The sequence below is a fragment of the Diachasmimorpha longicaudata genome, chromosome 12, assembly GCF_034640455.1.
Source record: "Diachasmimorpha longicaudata isolate KC_UGA_2023 chromosome 12, iyDiaLong2, whole genome shotgun sequence".
NCBI classification, from domain to species: Eukaryota; Metazoa; Arthropoda; class Insecta; order Hymenoptera; family Braconidae; genus Diachasmimorpha; species Diachasmimorpha longicaudata.
The window spans coordinates 3,563,542-3,580,579 of NC_087236.1; the positions used below are offsets into that span (position 1 = coordinate 3,563,542).

General features: G+C 36.7%; 2 protein-coding genes across 3 annotated transcripts; both read right to left on the reverse strand.

The window, feature by feature from the left end:
* Positions 1-269: 269 nt before the first annotated feature.
* Positions 270-7,770, reverse strand: LOC135167862 (uncharacterized). Its single transcript, XM_064131495.1, has 5 exons — positions 6,217-7,770; positions 4,641-4,729; positions 4,197-4,321; positions 2,026-2,484; positions 270-1,243 (listed from the first exon to the last, which is right to left on the reverse strand). The coding sequence occupies exons 1-5, from the start codon at positions 7,389-7,391 to the stop codon at positions 656-658; spliced, it is 2,436 nt and encodes an 811-aa protein (XP_063987565.1). The 5' UTR covers positions 7,392-7,770; the 3' UTR covers positions 270-655.
* Positions 7,771-8,005: 235 nt separating this feature from the next.
* Positions 8,006-16,917, reverse strand: LOC135167863 (dnaJ homolog subfamily C member 7-like). 2 transcript variants are annotated; one of them, XM_064131496.1, is made up of 5 exons: positions 15,603-16,915; positions 13,397-13,485; positions 12,952-13,076; positions 10,657-11,115; positions 8,006-9,874 (listed from the first exon to the last, which is right to left on the reverse strand). In XM_064131496.1, exons 1-5 carry the CDS (start codon positions 16,757-16,759, stop codon positions 9,287-9,289), a joined length of 2,418 nt encoding a protein of 805 aa, XP_063987566.1. In that variant the 5' UTR covers positions 16,760-16,915; the 3' UTR covers positions 8,006-9,286. The 2 variants fall into 2 exon arrangements, with proteins under 2 accessions (XP_063987566.1, XP_063987567.1); XM_064131497.1 differs by lacking the exon at positions 12,952-13,076 and having other exon boundaries at positions 15,784-16,917.
* Between the last annotated feature and the right edge of the window lie 121 nt (positions 16,918-17,038).

Sequence of the window (17,038 nt, forward strand, 5' to 3'; positions counted from 1 at the left end):
TTCATGTTTCTTTAATTATTTTTCCTCTATATCTCAATCTTGATAAACTATCACGTTTCTCCATTATGTATCACAGTGATTTTTTTTTAATTTAAAATTCAACAAATAAAACCTCTGCAACAAAACAATACCACTCCCGCCGCTGTGATATAGGCTATCTTGACTGACAAGCGTACCAACTCCATCAGCCGAAAATACGTTGTTGTCAAATGTATTCAGAAAATTTTAATAGATGAATAAATTCATGTAAATAATTTAGAATGTCTAAAAACGTTTTGAATTAATTTATTCATCACCAATAACTGAAAGGAAACAAATCAGACTGATTTCTATGCATACATTTACTCATTTATATTTGATGTATGTTTTTTCGCAAGTTGTCGCGAGCTGTCGGAACCTTTGATCTTTACCCCCACTCTATGTTCCCCCACCTATACTGTGGAAGTCCCTTAATCATCATTTATCAATCGTCAGACAATCGAATCGCCATCGACTATCGATTCTTATTCATCGAATAAGAATCATCGAGCAATTGAACCGTCATCGACTATCACTCAACCAAGTGCTCAGATCTCGAAAATTTCCAAAGTTTTCCGTCAAAATTCTCCATATACTACATATTGTATATCACACATTAGATATTATATACGATATATTATATCAATGTCCTTTTGCACGAGGCTTCCAGCTCTTTATAAGCGTTTAAAATATCTTTAAATATCCTCTCGTGTTTTTTCTGCTGCTGTTCAGTGTCATTCACATGGCGATCAGGATGGTGTATCATCGCCTTCTCCCTGTACGCTTGTCTAATCTCTTCAAGCGATGGATCCATACTCACTCCCAAAAGCTTATATGGATCCTTCTTCACCTGTGCCAACAACCTCTCAGCCTCCAGGATCAATTTGTTACACTCATTTCCAGGGTCCAGATTACAGACCCTGGAAAAATCAGCAATAGCTTCTTCATATTCTTTCATTTCCATGTAACAATGTCCTCTTTGTTTCAGATATCGCACGTCAGTTGAATCGATATCTATGGCCTGTGAGTATTCCTTAATAGCTCTTTCATAATTCTTGAGGTTAAAGGATGCCTGACCCATGTTGTAGAACAGCTTCCTTTGCATGAGTGGATTGTTAGGGTCTATTGAGAGGGCTGATACGTAGGTAACATGGGCGCCGTGGAAATTTCTGTACTCGAGTTGTGTGTTTCCTGCTGATTTCAAGTTCATGAATAGTTTGATTTCCTGAAAAATTACAGAGATTCTGTCATAAAACTGTTATTGAATATGTAAAACAGGGGAAAAAGTGGGGAAATTAATTCAATAGATCAAAAAGGAATTCGTATTGTTCATGTAAAGGGGATGGAGAAATCATTCTTAAGGGGTTGTTGTTGATATTTTAACAATTTTCACATTTTTCACAAATTCCTGAGAAGTAGTAGATAAAATGAACGTGGAAAATCGTTTTCAAGGTTTATTATTTTTCAAGGGCTCGCCAATTTGCAAATTTTATTGCTCAAACTATTGGTTTATTTGGGGCTTCAATAGGTACGAAGGGCCTTCGCGAGATTTCTGAATCGAAATTTTGTGTTTTCTGCTGATATCAGGTTGGTACCTGATTCAGGCGTCAGGCGTTCCATCCCTTAATGTTAATTATGTCAGGCGAGCCTGAGGTTTGATCAGAACTTGATCTGGTGGTGGCCAGGTTCAACTAATCAGGCGAGACTTGATGAAGAACTGATCAGTTTCTTATTGACTCCATCTGATCGCAATTACTCTGATCAGGTTCTGATACGGTGAACTTGATCTGCACCTGAGGTCCGTTCAGCTGTAATCACCTTGATCAAGTCCGGAACGAGTGAAGGCGTTACATGCCTGATCAAGTTCTGATCCAGTCCTCGGATCAGTACCTGATTATACACGAGGTCTGACTTGATGCAGACCTGAGTCAAATTTCCACTCGGGCTAAGGGAGAGAACGACGAAAAATCCGCTACAAAAATTCTGGATATCAATTGCAAAAATTACCTTAACGATTTTATGAGATTTTGTGTGATCCGGATCAAGTTGGAGAACCTTTTTGAAGTAGGCCACAGCTTCCTCGAGATTAGTATAATATATCCGAAGTCCAAGAATGTATTGTGCATCAACATTGATGGAATCCTGCTGCAGTATCTCGTCGAGTATCTTTTTAGCTTCTTCGTGACGATTGAGCAATGCCAAATATTCCGCCTTTTTTACTTTGAAGGACGAGCAAAAGGGACTGATGCCCAGACAGTCATTGATACTATTCAGGGCCATTTTATAATCTTTCTTTGTGATGGCGATCGCCACCTTCTGCAAATGTCTGTTTAGTTCGTTCAGTCTGGTACGTTCGGTAGATATGATGTCAAGATTTGGATTGATTTTCGATAATTGGTCTAGATGGATACGTGCAGAAATCTGGATACCGAGAGCCATAGAACACATAATCAGCCGTATGTACCCCTGGAAAACAATCATAATTAGTTCTACTGCTATAGAAATTGATATTTTGTTAATCGTAAATTGATACAACTAAAACGGTTTTACTTCGGATATTTTTTAAATATTTCCCTGTTTGTTGCTAAGCAATGAAAATATTTGATAAACAATTTGTAGGCGTTTCAAACGCCATAACTGTCATTACAAAAAACCAAGTTCAAAGACTTTACCTCGACATGAGCAGATTTGGAGGAGAATCCTTGGAGATTATTGATCAAAAAATTAAAAATAATGTTCCTAATAATACAGTGAAGATAAAAGCCACAATTTGGAAACAATTCTCTGCATTTTGTGCAGACAGAAAATATACGCTGAGAAGCCACAACTACGAGTGAAAAACCATACCATATGACGTGAAATGCCCACATTTAACACTAGAACTACCGACGATTGACGTAGACCTACTTCTACCGGATGGGTGAAAATGACTTGTTTCTTAAATTACTAAAAGATATATAAGAGATGACAGCAATTTTTACGTTTTTATATATTTTGTAATTTTATGAACAAAGCTTAAATATAATCTTTTAATAATAGTAATATAATAGCAGTAATTTTTTAAATAATTATGCATAAAAGTTAAAAAAATTTTTTGCAAGTTACAGATATTTTAGAAGATCATTTACCACAGACTCGTTTATGGCATGTACCACAAATGTTATTCGTTTTATTATTAGTACAATGTGCTATTTGACACCGTTTACGTTTCATCGAAATATGTGTCTGATTTTGTGACGATATACATAGATGATCATATTCCGTCTACTTGATCTGTAGATCTACCGGTTAGTTCTTTGTAGTCAATTGCAACTTCTTCACTTGTCGGATAACGGGAATTTGTTTCAAGTGTCAATCATTAGAACTAATTAAAAATATATAAGATCTTATGGGGAATATCAATCATTTCCCTGAGAGTTACATTTACTGAAACCAAATAAAACAGCTCTTGGATCAAGTCATGTGTATTCACCACAAGAATGAAAAAGCTGATTTTTTAAAAACCAAATATGATCTCCAGCTAAGAAATTTTTCACTTTCCTGAATTGATAAAGAGTTTGTACTCATGAAATAAATACTTCGATGAGTAAATTGATTATTGTTTCTTGGAATGATGACAATCTTTGAATTGACCTTCTCATACATCACATTGAACAAAGTTTGTAATATCCAAATTAGTGGATGATTGCCGTAATCTGTGATTTCGTTATTGTAAATGAATATGTTGTTGTTTTGGGGAGGAAATATAAACTTCTCCCAACTTGACGATATCTCATTTCAATCTCAAAGTTTTTTTCCACGTGACAATGTCCTCTCTGATTCACCATATGAATATCTCCGTTCAATTATAATTAACTTGAAAAAACGTAGAAACGTGGTGATTACTGTAACCACGTATTTAATCATGAGAATCATTTTGGTTCTCAAGGGCACCAAAGAATTTCCGGAAAAAAGAAAACTCGTGATTGACAAGAAATCAAATACTCTTGTTATTCCGATAAACGAAAGGAACTTCAATTCTAGAGAAGTTCCATTTCTTTCAATCAAATCTATCTCGGAGAAAAGATAACTGATGTTTATTGCAGAATCGCTTTGGTCTGAAAATTTTCAACGTAATGATATACCGCCCAAATGAAATTCTCTTGATAAAATTAATGTTTTCTACAATACAAAAATACCTTGACGGATGAAGGATCCCTTTGAATAACGTTTAGTGCATCGAGGTAACCACGATCGAACTGCTGCAACCTTATGTAGCAAGCACTACGATTATTGAAGTGGATTGGATCAGTGGGGCACAATTCTAGAATTTATCCACAAACAATCGAAATGTAAAATTAAAAAACTGAGCAGAAATCAATGAAAGAACCAACTTAATAATAAATCACCAAGAAATCCATTGAATTATCAAATTTTCATTAAATTTTCCCGAAAAAATGTTCAATTATTTTCTCTACATTTTTTCCTTTCAAACAAATCGATAAATTACTCGTTTAAAGTAATAATTGACAATTATTACATGTTTAACTAGTGATTGATTCACTATTCGTCTGATTTATTGTTATAAAAATTTAAAAAGTAGTCAAGCAATCGAAATCAATAAAATTATTTAAAAATATTACCGATCAGTTTGGAATAATATAAGAGAGCACATTCGTAGCGTCCACTTTCATATTGAAGTTTCGCCAACCTCTGGTTCAGTTCAATGGTCCTAAACTCGTGAACAAAAAAAAGCAAATAAGTGAACAATTGTATTGATTATAAATTAATAGTCATTATTAGTAATAAATTGTAAATTTCCTTCTGACTGGATTCAACTTTTTAAATAACTATTTGCTCTAATTTTTGTTTCCATTTATTCATGTCAGGGCTATTGTTAATTAAAAAGTCGAAAATTATGTATCATTTAATTCTATCAAATAATTACATGAAGAAAGTATTAGAGCGTTGAAGTTTACGGGGTTGTGTTTATATAAATACTGTCATTTGTTTTTATATAGATTTATACAGGGTGTCCCAGAATTGCACGTCCAGACTTTAAACTAAAGTTGGGGGTGAAATTCTGGATCGAAAAGTCCTGAGCGACTTTTTGATCAGACGCACCCGCTTCAACTTATTCAGGGTTGAAGTTGGACGAATCAGAGGCGTGGGATAACCGCTCGCACGACAGTGAGGAAAACATGCGAGTGTGGTGGTGTCCCCACCATACCGTACTACTCCCCTGCGGTGGCAGAAAGAGATGACTGGGGCGGTGGGTAAGAGGAAGGGGAGGGAAATGAAAAAAATGTACATCCGCCCGCTACATAAAAATTATTTACTCCTCCACCAATTAATGCCAAGGGATGAAGCCAAGGGCATTCGGTGGAGGAATAAATTCCCCATCGATTGAGGCCCATTACATCTCTTAATCTAATCGAAAAGGAAAAAAAAAGCGTTGAAAATTACAGCGCTGGAAAAAAAAACCCGGCGATTAAATTTTTTAAAGCCCCATTGGCCCTGTATGAGATTTTCATTTTTTCTTTCAGGGAAGGAGAAAAAAAATGATCAATCGCTGATGATTTTTTTTTTTTGGGTGTTCATTTTTTTCATTTCCCACCCCTTCCTCTTACCCGCCGCCACCAGTCATCTCTTTCTGCCACCGCAGGGGAGTAGTACGGTATGGTGGGGACACCACCACACTCGCATGTTTTCCTCACTGTCGTGCGAGCAGTTATCCCACGCCCCTGATTCGTCCAACTTCAACCCTGAATAAGTTGAAGCGGGTGCGTCTGATCAAAAAGTCGCTCAGGACTTTTCGATCCAGAATTTCACCCCCAACTTTAGTTTAAAGTCTGGACGTGCAATTCTGGGACACCCTGTATATGTGTTGTTACCATTAAAGTGTAAGAGATTTTAAGAGAGGCTGGAGAGGATGTGAAGCAAAGAAAGACTTTTGTAACATCAAGGAAATAAATAATAATAATAAAAAATGATGAATTTTAAACGAACTATTAATAACCAAAAATAAACGAACATCCGAAGACTGTCAACCCCCGCCTTCAATTCCACTTAATAAAAATCAGGAAGTTGAATTTTGATCGATATGTTCCCTTTCGGAAGCAAAACAATCGAAAATGACGAAATTAAAAACCTTCGAAAAATCATCTGCACTAAAAACAAATAAAATAATAAAAAAAAATAAAAAATCGGTGATCATACTTGTCCGACGTCGTTTGATTTCTATTACCATCGGCCTTCGGTTGATTATTCTCATTAGAAAAATTTGCTGGCTTGGAATTCTCCCTCCTCGGATCGTACCGAGACTGACCGACATTCGTGTACGCGTATCTCGAATCCTTCCCAGACCGTTCCCCCGCGTTCTGACAGTTATCGGCATCACCTTCCGTCGAGCTGCTGTTCTCTTCTCCAACTTCATCCTTAGACCGTTCCCCACGTTCCTGAGACTCCTCATTTTTCTCATCTTTGCAATTTTCCGAATGATTTTTTCGTCCGTAATTCCATTGATCAAATTTTTCGTTAAGATCCTGAAACTCCTCATCTTTCTCATTTCCACAATTTTCCGAATGATTTTTTCCTTTGTAACTCGATTGATCAAATTTTGCCCCACGTTCCTGAAACTCCTCATTTTTCTCATCTCCACAATTTTCCGAATAATTTTTTCGTCTGTAACTCGATCGATCAAATTTTGTTGCACCTTCCGATTCTCCGGGTGACTCATCCCTGGGATTCTCCCGCGATTTGTTATCATCATTATCACAATCCGTGTTATCACCACAATTTTTTGATCTCTCCGGTCTCGGTCCCTGAAATGTTCTCCTCCCCTGTCCCCGATAGTTCGACCTACGATATCCAAAGTGTCTGGAGTTACCGCGATTCTGATGATTAGAATTTCGCCAGTGCTGGTGATCCCCAGACTTCTCACCTTCTGGAGGCGGTCCTCCTGGAGGTGGTGCTCTGTTGTCCTGCTGATGCCAATTCCGATTGTAGTGAGTCCTGGGGCCCTGGGCCCATGGGCCAGTCCTCGGAGGCCCTTTGTACTCAGAATCACTCGTTCCATCAGATCTATTATCAGCCCGACAATTTTTCCTGTTGTCCTGATAATTTTTCTTCGGATTTCTGTGATCGTAATGAGACTTATTACTGTTCTTGTCATTTTGGTTTGAGGACCGACACATTTTCGCGTAATGGCCGACTTTTCCACATCCAATGCAGGTTTTCGTGGCAGCTGGACAATAATGAATGGATTTCCATATTGCACCACAATATTTGCAGACTCTCAGAGGGACGCCACGCCTAGTCTCTTGGCTTTCATAATTGTTCGTTGGTTTTTCCACTTTAACATCCCCGTCGTCGGATTTCGATGCCTCGTTCATCCTTCACTATTTCCAATAATCAAAATTTCACGTTCCTCACTAATTTTGTAAACAGTTTAGGAGTATAAGACGGTTGGCGGATTTTTAATGAATTTCTGCGCTTATCGCCCGTCGCGAAGTGCGCGGAGAATCGACTGCACACGGTAGGAAGTGAGATAAGGGAATCCCGAGAGTTCTCGTCTCCCTACGTCGCGTAGACCGCTACTTACCATATAGGGTCCCTATGATTTCCATATTGTTACTAGATTTAGCCTCTGGCGTTCAACTATTCTATTCAATAATTTAAACTTTTGGGAAAAGGTTCAAGCCATTTGTAATATTTTTAAACACGTTTGAAGATAAAAAAGACAGCCTGTTGAAATGGTCAGTTTCAGAAACTTGTGAGCAGATACAAGTAATAAATTTTAAAATTGATTGACATACTCTGGATCAAAGAGGATAGACTGAAGTAGAGGCTCAGTTCTGGGGGTTCGAGCGGAGATCATAGGGGAGATTAGCAGGCCCAATCCCGGAAGATCAACCACGAAGAATTTAAAGGAAGGAAATTTTAACGAGGTTCCTGTTAAGAACCGTAGGAAAAATGTGGAAAATATAATAAAACACAAAACAAAATATTGCTAATAACACAATGACTCTGGAGAGTCTATATTTAATATAAAGAAATCAAAGATTTTTTCACTTACAGTTTAGTTGAAATCCGTTACAATTATTCGGATTTAACTCTGGATCTTGAAGTATAAAGACTGTCACGCAAGACAGTGTACAGAAAGAATTTTCTAAAACACAAGAATTTACCACACTGATAATTTTAATACTGAAGTTTTACAATTATTTCTTGAGGAGTTCAGGAATAACTGGGGACTTGCCACGGAATACAGAACTGATCTCAAAGCTTAACTTAACTGAACTTAACTGAGGAGGAAATACACTGGGACGTGATTTTATATCTTCAGCCTGAGAGTGTGTCCTTAGATATGAAGAAAATTAGGGGTCCAATGGTTACTAACCTTGAAACCCGATTTTTCATACTTCGTACTCTAGTCTCGATGCTTCAGGGTTAACTCCGATCCCTCCACAAAAGATCTTGAAAATGTGGACGGAATTTTCCTACCCCATTGTCCTAATGAGAATTGTTTCGGGAGGTCCCATTTTCTCGTTCCACAATTTTAAATACTAAATTGAACATTGAAAAACAAACTAAAATAAAGGAATTTTATCAACAAGGTTTTTATCACTTCCTGTTACGAGGTAAATTCCATCAAGAGCTTGGGAAGAGAAGAAACTTAATCTTCCCATTTATTTAGTCTTAAATATGAATTAAAACGAAACTTATTATCAAGGAACCAAAAGAAAATATAGAGCGTGGATGGATATATATTTAATGGGATAAAGACCCTATTCGAGTCCACAGTCTGCCTACGAGTTTCCTCTGATATTTCGACTGAAAAATGATTAGTTAGTTGGCTCATATGCAGTAGGTCCTTACGTGTCCCAAAGTAAACAATGCAACATGGAGAGCATGATTCCTAGGTTTTGATAACCAGATAAATTTCAAAAGATGACTTGGTATAGATAGTACACTCATATGCAGCTGACCATTATGAATCTTAACACAAATAACCTAACGTAGGACACCCGATTTCCAAATGTTGATACCAGGACAAATATTCAAAATGTCTATTTTTAGACGGATGTTACAAATCATCATTGATCAATCGTCAGATAATCGAATGGCCCACGACTATCGATTCTTATTCAATGAATCATCGAGCAATCGAACCGTCATCGACTATCACTCGACCAAGTGCTCAGATCTCCAATTTCCAAAGTTTTCCATCAAAATTCTCCATATACTATATATTGTATATCACACATTATATATTATATACGATATATTATATCAATTTCCTTTTGCACGAGGCTTCCAGCTCTTTATAAGCGTTTGAAATATCTTTAAATATCCTCTCGTGTTTTTTCTGCTGCTGTTCAGTGTCATTCACATGGCGATCAGGATGGTGTATCATCGCTTTCGCCCTGTACGCTTGTCTAATCTCCTCAAGCGATGGATCCATACTCACTCCCAAAAGCTTATATGGATCCTTCTTCACCTGTGCCAACAACCTCTCAGCCTCTAGAATCAATTTGTTACACTCATCTCCAGGCTCCAGATTACAGACTCTGGAAAAATCAGCAATAGCTTCTTCATATTCTTTCATTTCCATGTAACAATGTCCTCTTTGTTTCAGATATCGCACGTCAGTTGAATCGATATCTATGGCCTGTGAGTATTCCTTAATAGCTCTTTCATAATTCTTGAGGTTAAAGGATGCCTGGCCCATGTTGTAGAACAGGTTCTTTTTCATGAGTGGATTGTTAGGATCTATAGAGAGGGCTAATACGTAGGCAACATGGGCGCCTTCAAAATTGCTGCATTTCAATTGTGCATTTCCTATTAATAGCAGGAAGCTGTATAGTTTGATTGCCTGAAAAATTACAGAGATTCTGTCATAAAACTGTTGTTGAATATGTAAAACAGGGGAAAAATTGGGGAAATTAATTCGATAGATCAAAAAGGAGTTCGTATTGTTCATGTAAAGGGGATGGAGAAATCATTCTTAAGGGGGTGTTGTTGATATTTTAACAATTTTCACATTTTTCACAAATTCCTGAGAAGTAGTAGATAAAATGAACGTGGAAAATCGTTTTCAAGGTTCATTATTTTTCAAGGGCTCGCCAATTTGCAAATTTTATTGCTCAAACTATTGGTTTATTTGGGGCTTCAATAGGTACGAAGGGCCTTCGCGAGATTTCTGAATCGAAATTTTGTGTTTTCTGCTGATATCAGGTTGGTACCTGATTCAGGCGTCAGGCGTTCCATCCCTTAATGTTAATTATGTCAGGCGAGCCTGAGGTTTGATCAGAACTTGATCTGGTGGTGGCCAGGTTCAACTAATCAGGCGAGACTTGATGAAGAACTGATCAGTTTCTTATTGACTCAATCTGATCGGAATTACTCTGATCAGGTTCTGATATGGTGAACTTGATCTGCACCTGAGGTCCGTTCAGCTGTAATCACCTTGATCAAGTCCGGAACGAGTGAAGGCGTTACATGTCTGATCAAGTTCTGATCCAGTCCTCGGATCAGTACCTGATTATACAGGAGGTCTGACTTGATGCAGACCTGAGTCAAATTTCCACTCGGGCTAAGGGAGAGAACGACGAAAAATCCGCTATAAAAATTCTGGATATCAATTGAAAAAATTACCTTAACGATTTTATGAGATTTTGTGTGATCCGGATCAAGTTGGAGAACCTTTTTGAAGTAGGCCACAGCTTCCTCGAGATTAGTATAATATATCCGAAGTCCAAGAATGTATTGTGCATCAACATTGATGGAATCCTGCTGTAGTATCTCGTCGAGTATCTTTTTAGCTTCTTCGTGACGATTGAGCAATGCCAAATATTCCGCCTTTTTTACTTTGAAGGACGAACAAAAGGGACTGATGCCCAGACAGTAATTGATACTATTGAGGGCCATTTTATAATCTTTCTTTGTGATGGCGATCGCCTCCTTCTGCAAATGTCTCTTTAGTTGCTTCAGTCTGGTACGTTCGGTAGATATGATGTCAAGATTTGGATTGATTTCCGATAATTGGTGTAGATGGATTTCTGCAGACATCCGGGTACCCAGAGCCATAGAACACGTAATCAGCTGTGTGTATGCCTGGAAAAAAATGATAATTAGTTCTACTGCCATCGACATTGATATTTTGTTAATCGTAAATTGTGGACGAAACGATAAACATGACGAAAAATCCGGAAAACCCGATTACAAGGGGAATCGAATTTTTGGATTCATCGACGTTTCAAGTAAAATTGTGAATATATTCGTTATACGGGGGATAAATTCTCGATTAGAACCGAACGGCGAATAGTAAACAAATGCAAGATTTTTACCCGAGAAATTATTTGCAGGGAAATTATGATGGGGATAAGAATTTCAGTCATTTTTTCTTGACTTTCTCCTGGGGAAATAAAAACTTGATGAATTGATTACCCTTTATGAACACATTGACAGAAAGAATGATTTTTATTGAGATATTTTGGTCTTGAGATAAGTGTCAATCATTAGAACTAATTAAAAATATATAAGATGTTATGGGGAATATCAATCATTTCCCTGAGAGTTACATTTACTGGAACTAAATAAAACAGCTCTTGGATCAAGTCATGTGTATTCACCACAAGAATGAAAAAGCTGATTTTTTAAAAACCAAATATGATCTCCAGCTAAGAAATTTTTCACTTTCCTTAATTGATAAAAAGTTTGTACTCATGAAATAAATACTTCGATGAGTAAATTGATTGTTGTTTCTTGGAATGATGACAATCTTTGAATTGACCTTCTCATACATCACATTGAACAAAGTTTGTAATATCCAAATTAGTGGATGATTGCCGTAATCTGTGATTTCGTTATTGTAAATGAATATGTTGTTGTTTTGGGGAGGAAATATAAACTTCTCCCAACTTGACGATATCTCATTTCAATCTCAAAGTTTTTTTCCACGTGACAATGTCCTCCCTGATTCACCATATGAATATCTCCGTTCAATTATAATTAACTTGAAAAACGTAGAAACGTGTTGATTACTGTAACCATGTTGTGTATCAAATCATAAAAAACCCCAAAAAATATTATTAAGGAAAAATTCTTAATTACGTTACTTTCAGTCCCAACCATTACTGATAATATTCATTTTCGCGTTATTTATGATGGACAGTCCTCAGACCCCTTCCTAATTCCCAAAATATCCCTGGCGGTCCAACCTTTCTTTATGACGTACCCTCTGCATACTCTGCCATCACTTTTCCCTCTTTTATTACGATACCCATCCAAAATCCCTGACATCTTTCCTCTCCAGAATTTCTTTTACTGGGGAATGGGCCCAATAATTTTTGTTCCTACTACCCCCTCCCTGAATATTCCTCCCTTCCAATCTCATGTCCAAGACGAAATGTCTCTAATTATAAAATCAGTCTCAAAACACCCCGCGCATAAGAAACACCTCACCGGATGTCCCCTAATCATTTTTTGTTATAATAAACAAGTATTTCCCTTTGAATCGTGAGTGCTCATTTCAAGTCTCCTCACCCTAATATCTTTCGTCCTCAACACATCCTACCCCACAATAAATAATCAGCTACACAAGGATTAATTCGGCGTGTAGCATAAATTGTAAATACTGTTTTACCACAATTTAATTCAAACCACGTATTTAATCATGAGAATGATTTTGGTTCTCAAGGGCACCAAAGAATTTCCGGAAAAAAGAAAACTCGTGATTGACAAGAAATCAAATACTCTTGTTATTCCGATAAACGAAAGAAACTTCAATTCTAGAGAAAGTTCCATTTCTTTCAATCAAATCTATCTCAGAGAAGAGATAACTGATGTTTATTGCAGAATGGCTTTGGTCTGAAAATTTTCAACGTAATGATATGCCGTCTAAATGAAATTCTCTTGATAAAATTAATGTTTTCTACAATACAAAAATACCGTGACGGATGAAGGATCCCTTTGAATAACGTTTAGTGCATCGAGGTAACCACGATCGAACTGCTGCAACTTTATGTAGCAAGCACTACGATTATTGAAGTTGATTGGATCAGTGGGGCACAATTCTAGAATTTATCCACAAACAATCGAAATGTAAAATTAAAAAACTGAGCAGAAATCAATGAAAGAACCAACTTAATAATAAATCACCAAGAAATCCATTGAATTATCAAATTTTCATTAAATTTTCCCGAAAAAAATGTTCAATCATTTTCTCTACATTTTTCCCTTTCAAACAAATCGACAAATTACTCGTTTAAAGTAATAATTGACAATTATTACATGTTTAACTAGTGATTGATTCACTATTCGTCTGATTTATTGTTATAAAAATTTAAAAAGTAGTCAAGTAATAGAAATCAATAAAATTATTTAAAAATATTACCGATAAGTTTGGAATAATATGATAGAGCACATTCGTAGTTTCCACGTTCATATTGAATTTGCGCCAATATCCGGTCCAGTTCAAAGGTCCTAGACTCGTGAACAAAAAAGCAAATAAGTGTACAATTGTATTGGTTATAAATTAATAGTTATTATTAGTAGTAAATTGTAAATTTCCTTTTGACTGGATTCAACTTGTTAAATAACTATTTGCTGTAATTTTTGTTTCCATTTATTCATGTCAGGGCGATTGTTAATTAAAAAGTCAAAAATTATGTGTCATTTAATTCTGTTAAATAATTACATGTTTGGACCGACTCATGTTTACTTCACAGTTTTTTTTCTAATTTTTGTGACGAATAGTTCGAAAAAGTAACTGCGAAATGATCACTTTTTGTTTGGAATTGTCCGTTTTAAAATTGAGATAGAATTTTTTTAGATCATAAATTGATATTTTGCCTCAACGTAAACAATGACAGGTCAATAATTTTGACAGAATTATGAAAACTGAAAATACCGAGTAACAAACGACAATAAATAAATGTTGCATTTCAATTCCCGCCTCTTTTTCTGATTTTCTCCAAACCCGATTTTTTGAACTTTCATTCTTCCAAATAATTGCATTTTTTTCAACAAACCAAAACTCCATTTTATATCGTTTTTAGATAATTTATTTAGCTTTAAGAAACATTGAATTTTTTCAAAATCGGTTGAAAATTCGCAAAGTTACAGTAACTTTAGTGAAAAAAGTCAAAATCGAATTTTTTTGACTTTTTTTTTCGTTCAAGTTAAATTCTCTATGATTTTTTAAATAAATTCCACAATTTCACTTACACAGCCGTATTCGTTATTAAAAAACGAAGAAAATGATGTATAACAACATTTTCCAATTTTAATTTTTACCTGCGAAAATTACGGTCTAATGCGCGGTGTACGTTTATACCCCAGTGCAACGTACTAGGGTACGAAAAGTAAGTGCAACGTTCTAGGGTTAATGTGGGTTTTAAGATTTTTTGATAAATGGGACAATAACTTTTAATATTAACAAAAAACTCTTAGAAATTAAGGCAAGGATTTTCTGTCACTTGAGTAAGTTCAGTGTGGAACGTGGAGTTTAACCTATATGTTTATTTTGTATCTTTTAGAGTTTCTCCTAGTGGTAATAATTTAGCGTGAAGTGTTTATTATAATTGAGTGATAGTTTTATGGCATGCCTGCCATAAAACTATCACTCAATATCACATTTTTGGGGCTTTTGGGAGAGGTCCAGTAGAGACAGTGTGCGGACAGATAGAAATGGGATCGTTTGTTCTAGTGCAGTGAAGAGGGGGAAACTATAGAAGAAAATAAGTGAGATTTGGAAGAGTGGACAGTTTAGTTCGTTTTGAGTTTTCGCAGAGCAGAGACATATTTTAATCGCGGCATATTTTTACTTTTTTATTTAACATTATTCTACCAAGTTGATATTTTCTTATTATTATATTTTTTTTTTAATAGACTTTCGCATTTATTTCTTGCCCACCATATTAATCCTACATTAATAACGGTCAAACCTGGCCTTAACCCTATACTGTCGTGGCGATTAATTTTATTACGGTTAAAATTTTAAGGTTCCATTTTCTCCAGGGTCTTGGATAATTCCCAACAGCTCCTCGTCCTGGTCCGCACTTTCTGCCAAGAGGACATGGACTTTTTAACTTGTTTGTGTATTTTGTTGTCGCACTGAGCTCGCGGTATTATAGATAGACTTGCCCGTCGATACTAATAATTTGGTGTTTGATATCCAGACATGATAAAATAATTTCTTAGACATTCTTGATTTTTAGCCGAGATAAAGTGAAAACTGGTGAACAGGGATATTACAACGTTTTTCTAATTGACAACTCTCATTTTCAATTCCCCCACAATCACCTCCTCAATATTCGGATATTGTGCGGGTGAATATCTCTCGTCATTAAAAAATTTAGATTTGTAGCTGCGAATTTTACCGATTTGTTTTACAATTTTCCCCGAATTAATCTTCAAAATTGCCAATTTTCCAGCAAATACACACAAACGTCATTTACAAGATCGTGTTTTTACGTTTCATAACGTTTTCAATAATTTCCTATTGAAATTAGAGAATCGAAAAATCGGTCAACTTCAAGACTCCCATTCGGAAGCAATAAAAAAGCAATAAAAATAAATAAATATATCCATGATCATACTTGTCCGACTTCGTTTTATTTCTATTACCAGGGGCCTTCCGATGTTTATTCTCATTAGAAAAATTCGCTGGCCTTAAATTCTTCCTCACCCGATCGTACCGATACTCAGCAAAATTCCTGTACACGTATCTCGGATCCTTTCGAGATTGTTCACCCGCGTTCTGACAGTTATCAGCATTACCTTCCGTCGAGCTGCTGTTCTCTGCTCCAACTTTATCCCTAGACCGTTCCCCACGTTCCTGAACGTCCTCATTTTTCTCATCTCTCCAATTTTCTGAATGATTTTTTCCTATGTAACTCGATTGATCAAAGTTTTCCCCACATTCCTGAACGTCCTCATATTTCTCATCTCTCCAATTTTCTGAATGACTTTTTCCTATGTAACTCGATTGATCAAAGTTTTCCCCACATTCCTGAACGTCCTCATATTTCTCATCTCTCCAATTTTCTGAATAATTTGTTCCTCTGTCACTCGATCGATCAAATTTTGTTGCACCTTCCGATTCTCCGGGTGACTGATCCCTAGGATTCTCCCGCGATTTGTTATCATCATTATCACAATCCGTGTTATCACCACAATTTCTTGATCTTTCCGGTTTCGGCCCATGGAATGTACTCGTTCCCTGCTCCCCATAGTTCGACCCACGATCTCCAAAAGGTCTGGAGTTATCGCGAAGCTGATGATTAGAATTTCCAGGTGGTCCAGAGGATGTTACGTTCCACGGCTTATCGTTCCCTCTGTTGTCCTGCTGATGCTGATTCCGATTGTGGTGAGTCCTGGGGCCCTGGGCCCATGGGCCAGTCCTCGGAGGCCCCTTGAACTCAGAATCACTCGTTCCAGCAGATCTATTATCAGCCCGACAAGCTTTCCTGTTCTTCTGATATTTTTTTTTCGGATTTCTGTGATCGTAATGAGAATTATTACTGTTCTTGTCATTTTGGTTTGAGGACCGACACATTGTCGCGTAATGGCCGACTTTTCCACATCCAATGCAGGTTTTCTCGGCAGCTGGACAATAATGAATGGATTTCCATATTGCACCACAATATTTGCAGACTCTCAGAGGGACTCCACGCCCAGTTTCTTTAGGTTTACAATTGTTTGTTGGTTCTTTCAATTTGAAATCCTCGTCGTCGGATTTCGATGCCTCGTTCATCCTTCACTATTTCCAATAATCAAAATTTCACGTTCCTCACTAATTTTGTAAACAGTTTAGGAGTATAAGACGGTTGGCGGATTTTTAATGAATTTCTGCGCTTATCGCCCGTCGCGAAGTGCGCGGAGAATCGACTGCACACGGTAGGAAGTGAGATAAGGGAATCCCGAGAGTTCTCGTCTCCCTACGTCGCGTAGACCGCTACTTACCATATAGGGTCCCTATGACTTCCATATTGTTACTAGATTTAGCCTCTGGCGTTCAACTATTCTATTCAAT

Bases quoted from the DNA above. Each gene is read 5' to 3' on its own strand.
- LOC135167862 (XM_064131495.1), bottom strand. From the start codon at position 7,391: ATGAACGAGGCATCGAAATCCGACGACGGGGATGTTAAAGTGGAAAAA. The intron at 2,485-4,196 runs GTATTTTTGTAT...ATTGTTTTCCAG, and splicing joins GGGATCCTTCATCCGTCAAG to GGGTACATACGGCTGATTAT. The intron at 1,244-2,025 runs GTAATTTTTGCA...GTAATTTTTCAG, and splicing joins AATCTCATAAAATCGTTAAG to GAAATCAAACTATTCATGAA.
- LOC135167863 (XM_064131496.1), bottom strand. From the start codon at position 16,759: ATGAACGAGGCATCGAAATCCGACGACGAGGATTTCAAATTGAAAGAA. The intron at 13,486-15,602 runs GTATGATCATGG...TCACGAGTCTAG, and splicing joins AATAAAACGAAGTCGGACAA to GACCTTTGAACTGGACCGGA. The intron at 11,116-12,951 runs GTATTTTTGTAT...ATTTTTTTCCAG, and splicing joins GGGATCCTTCATCCGTCACG to GCATACACACAGCTGATTAC.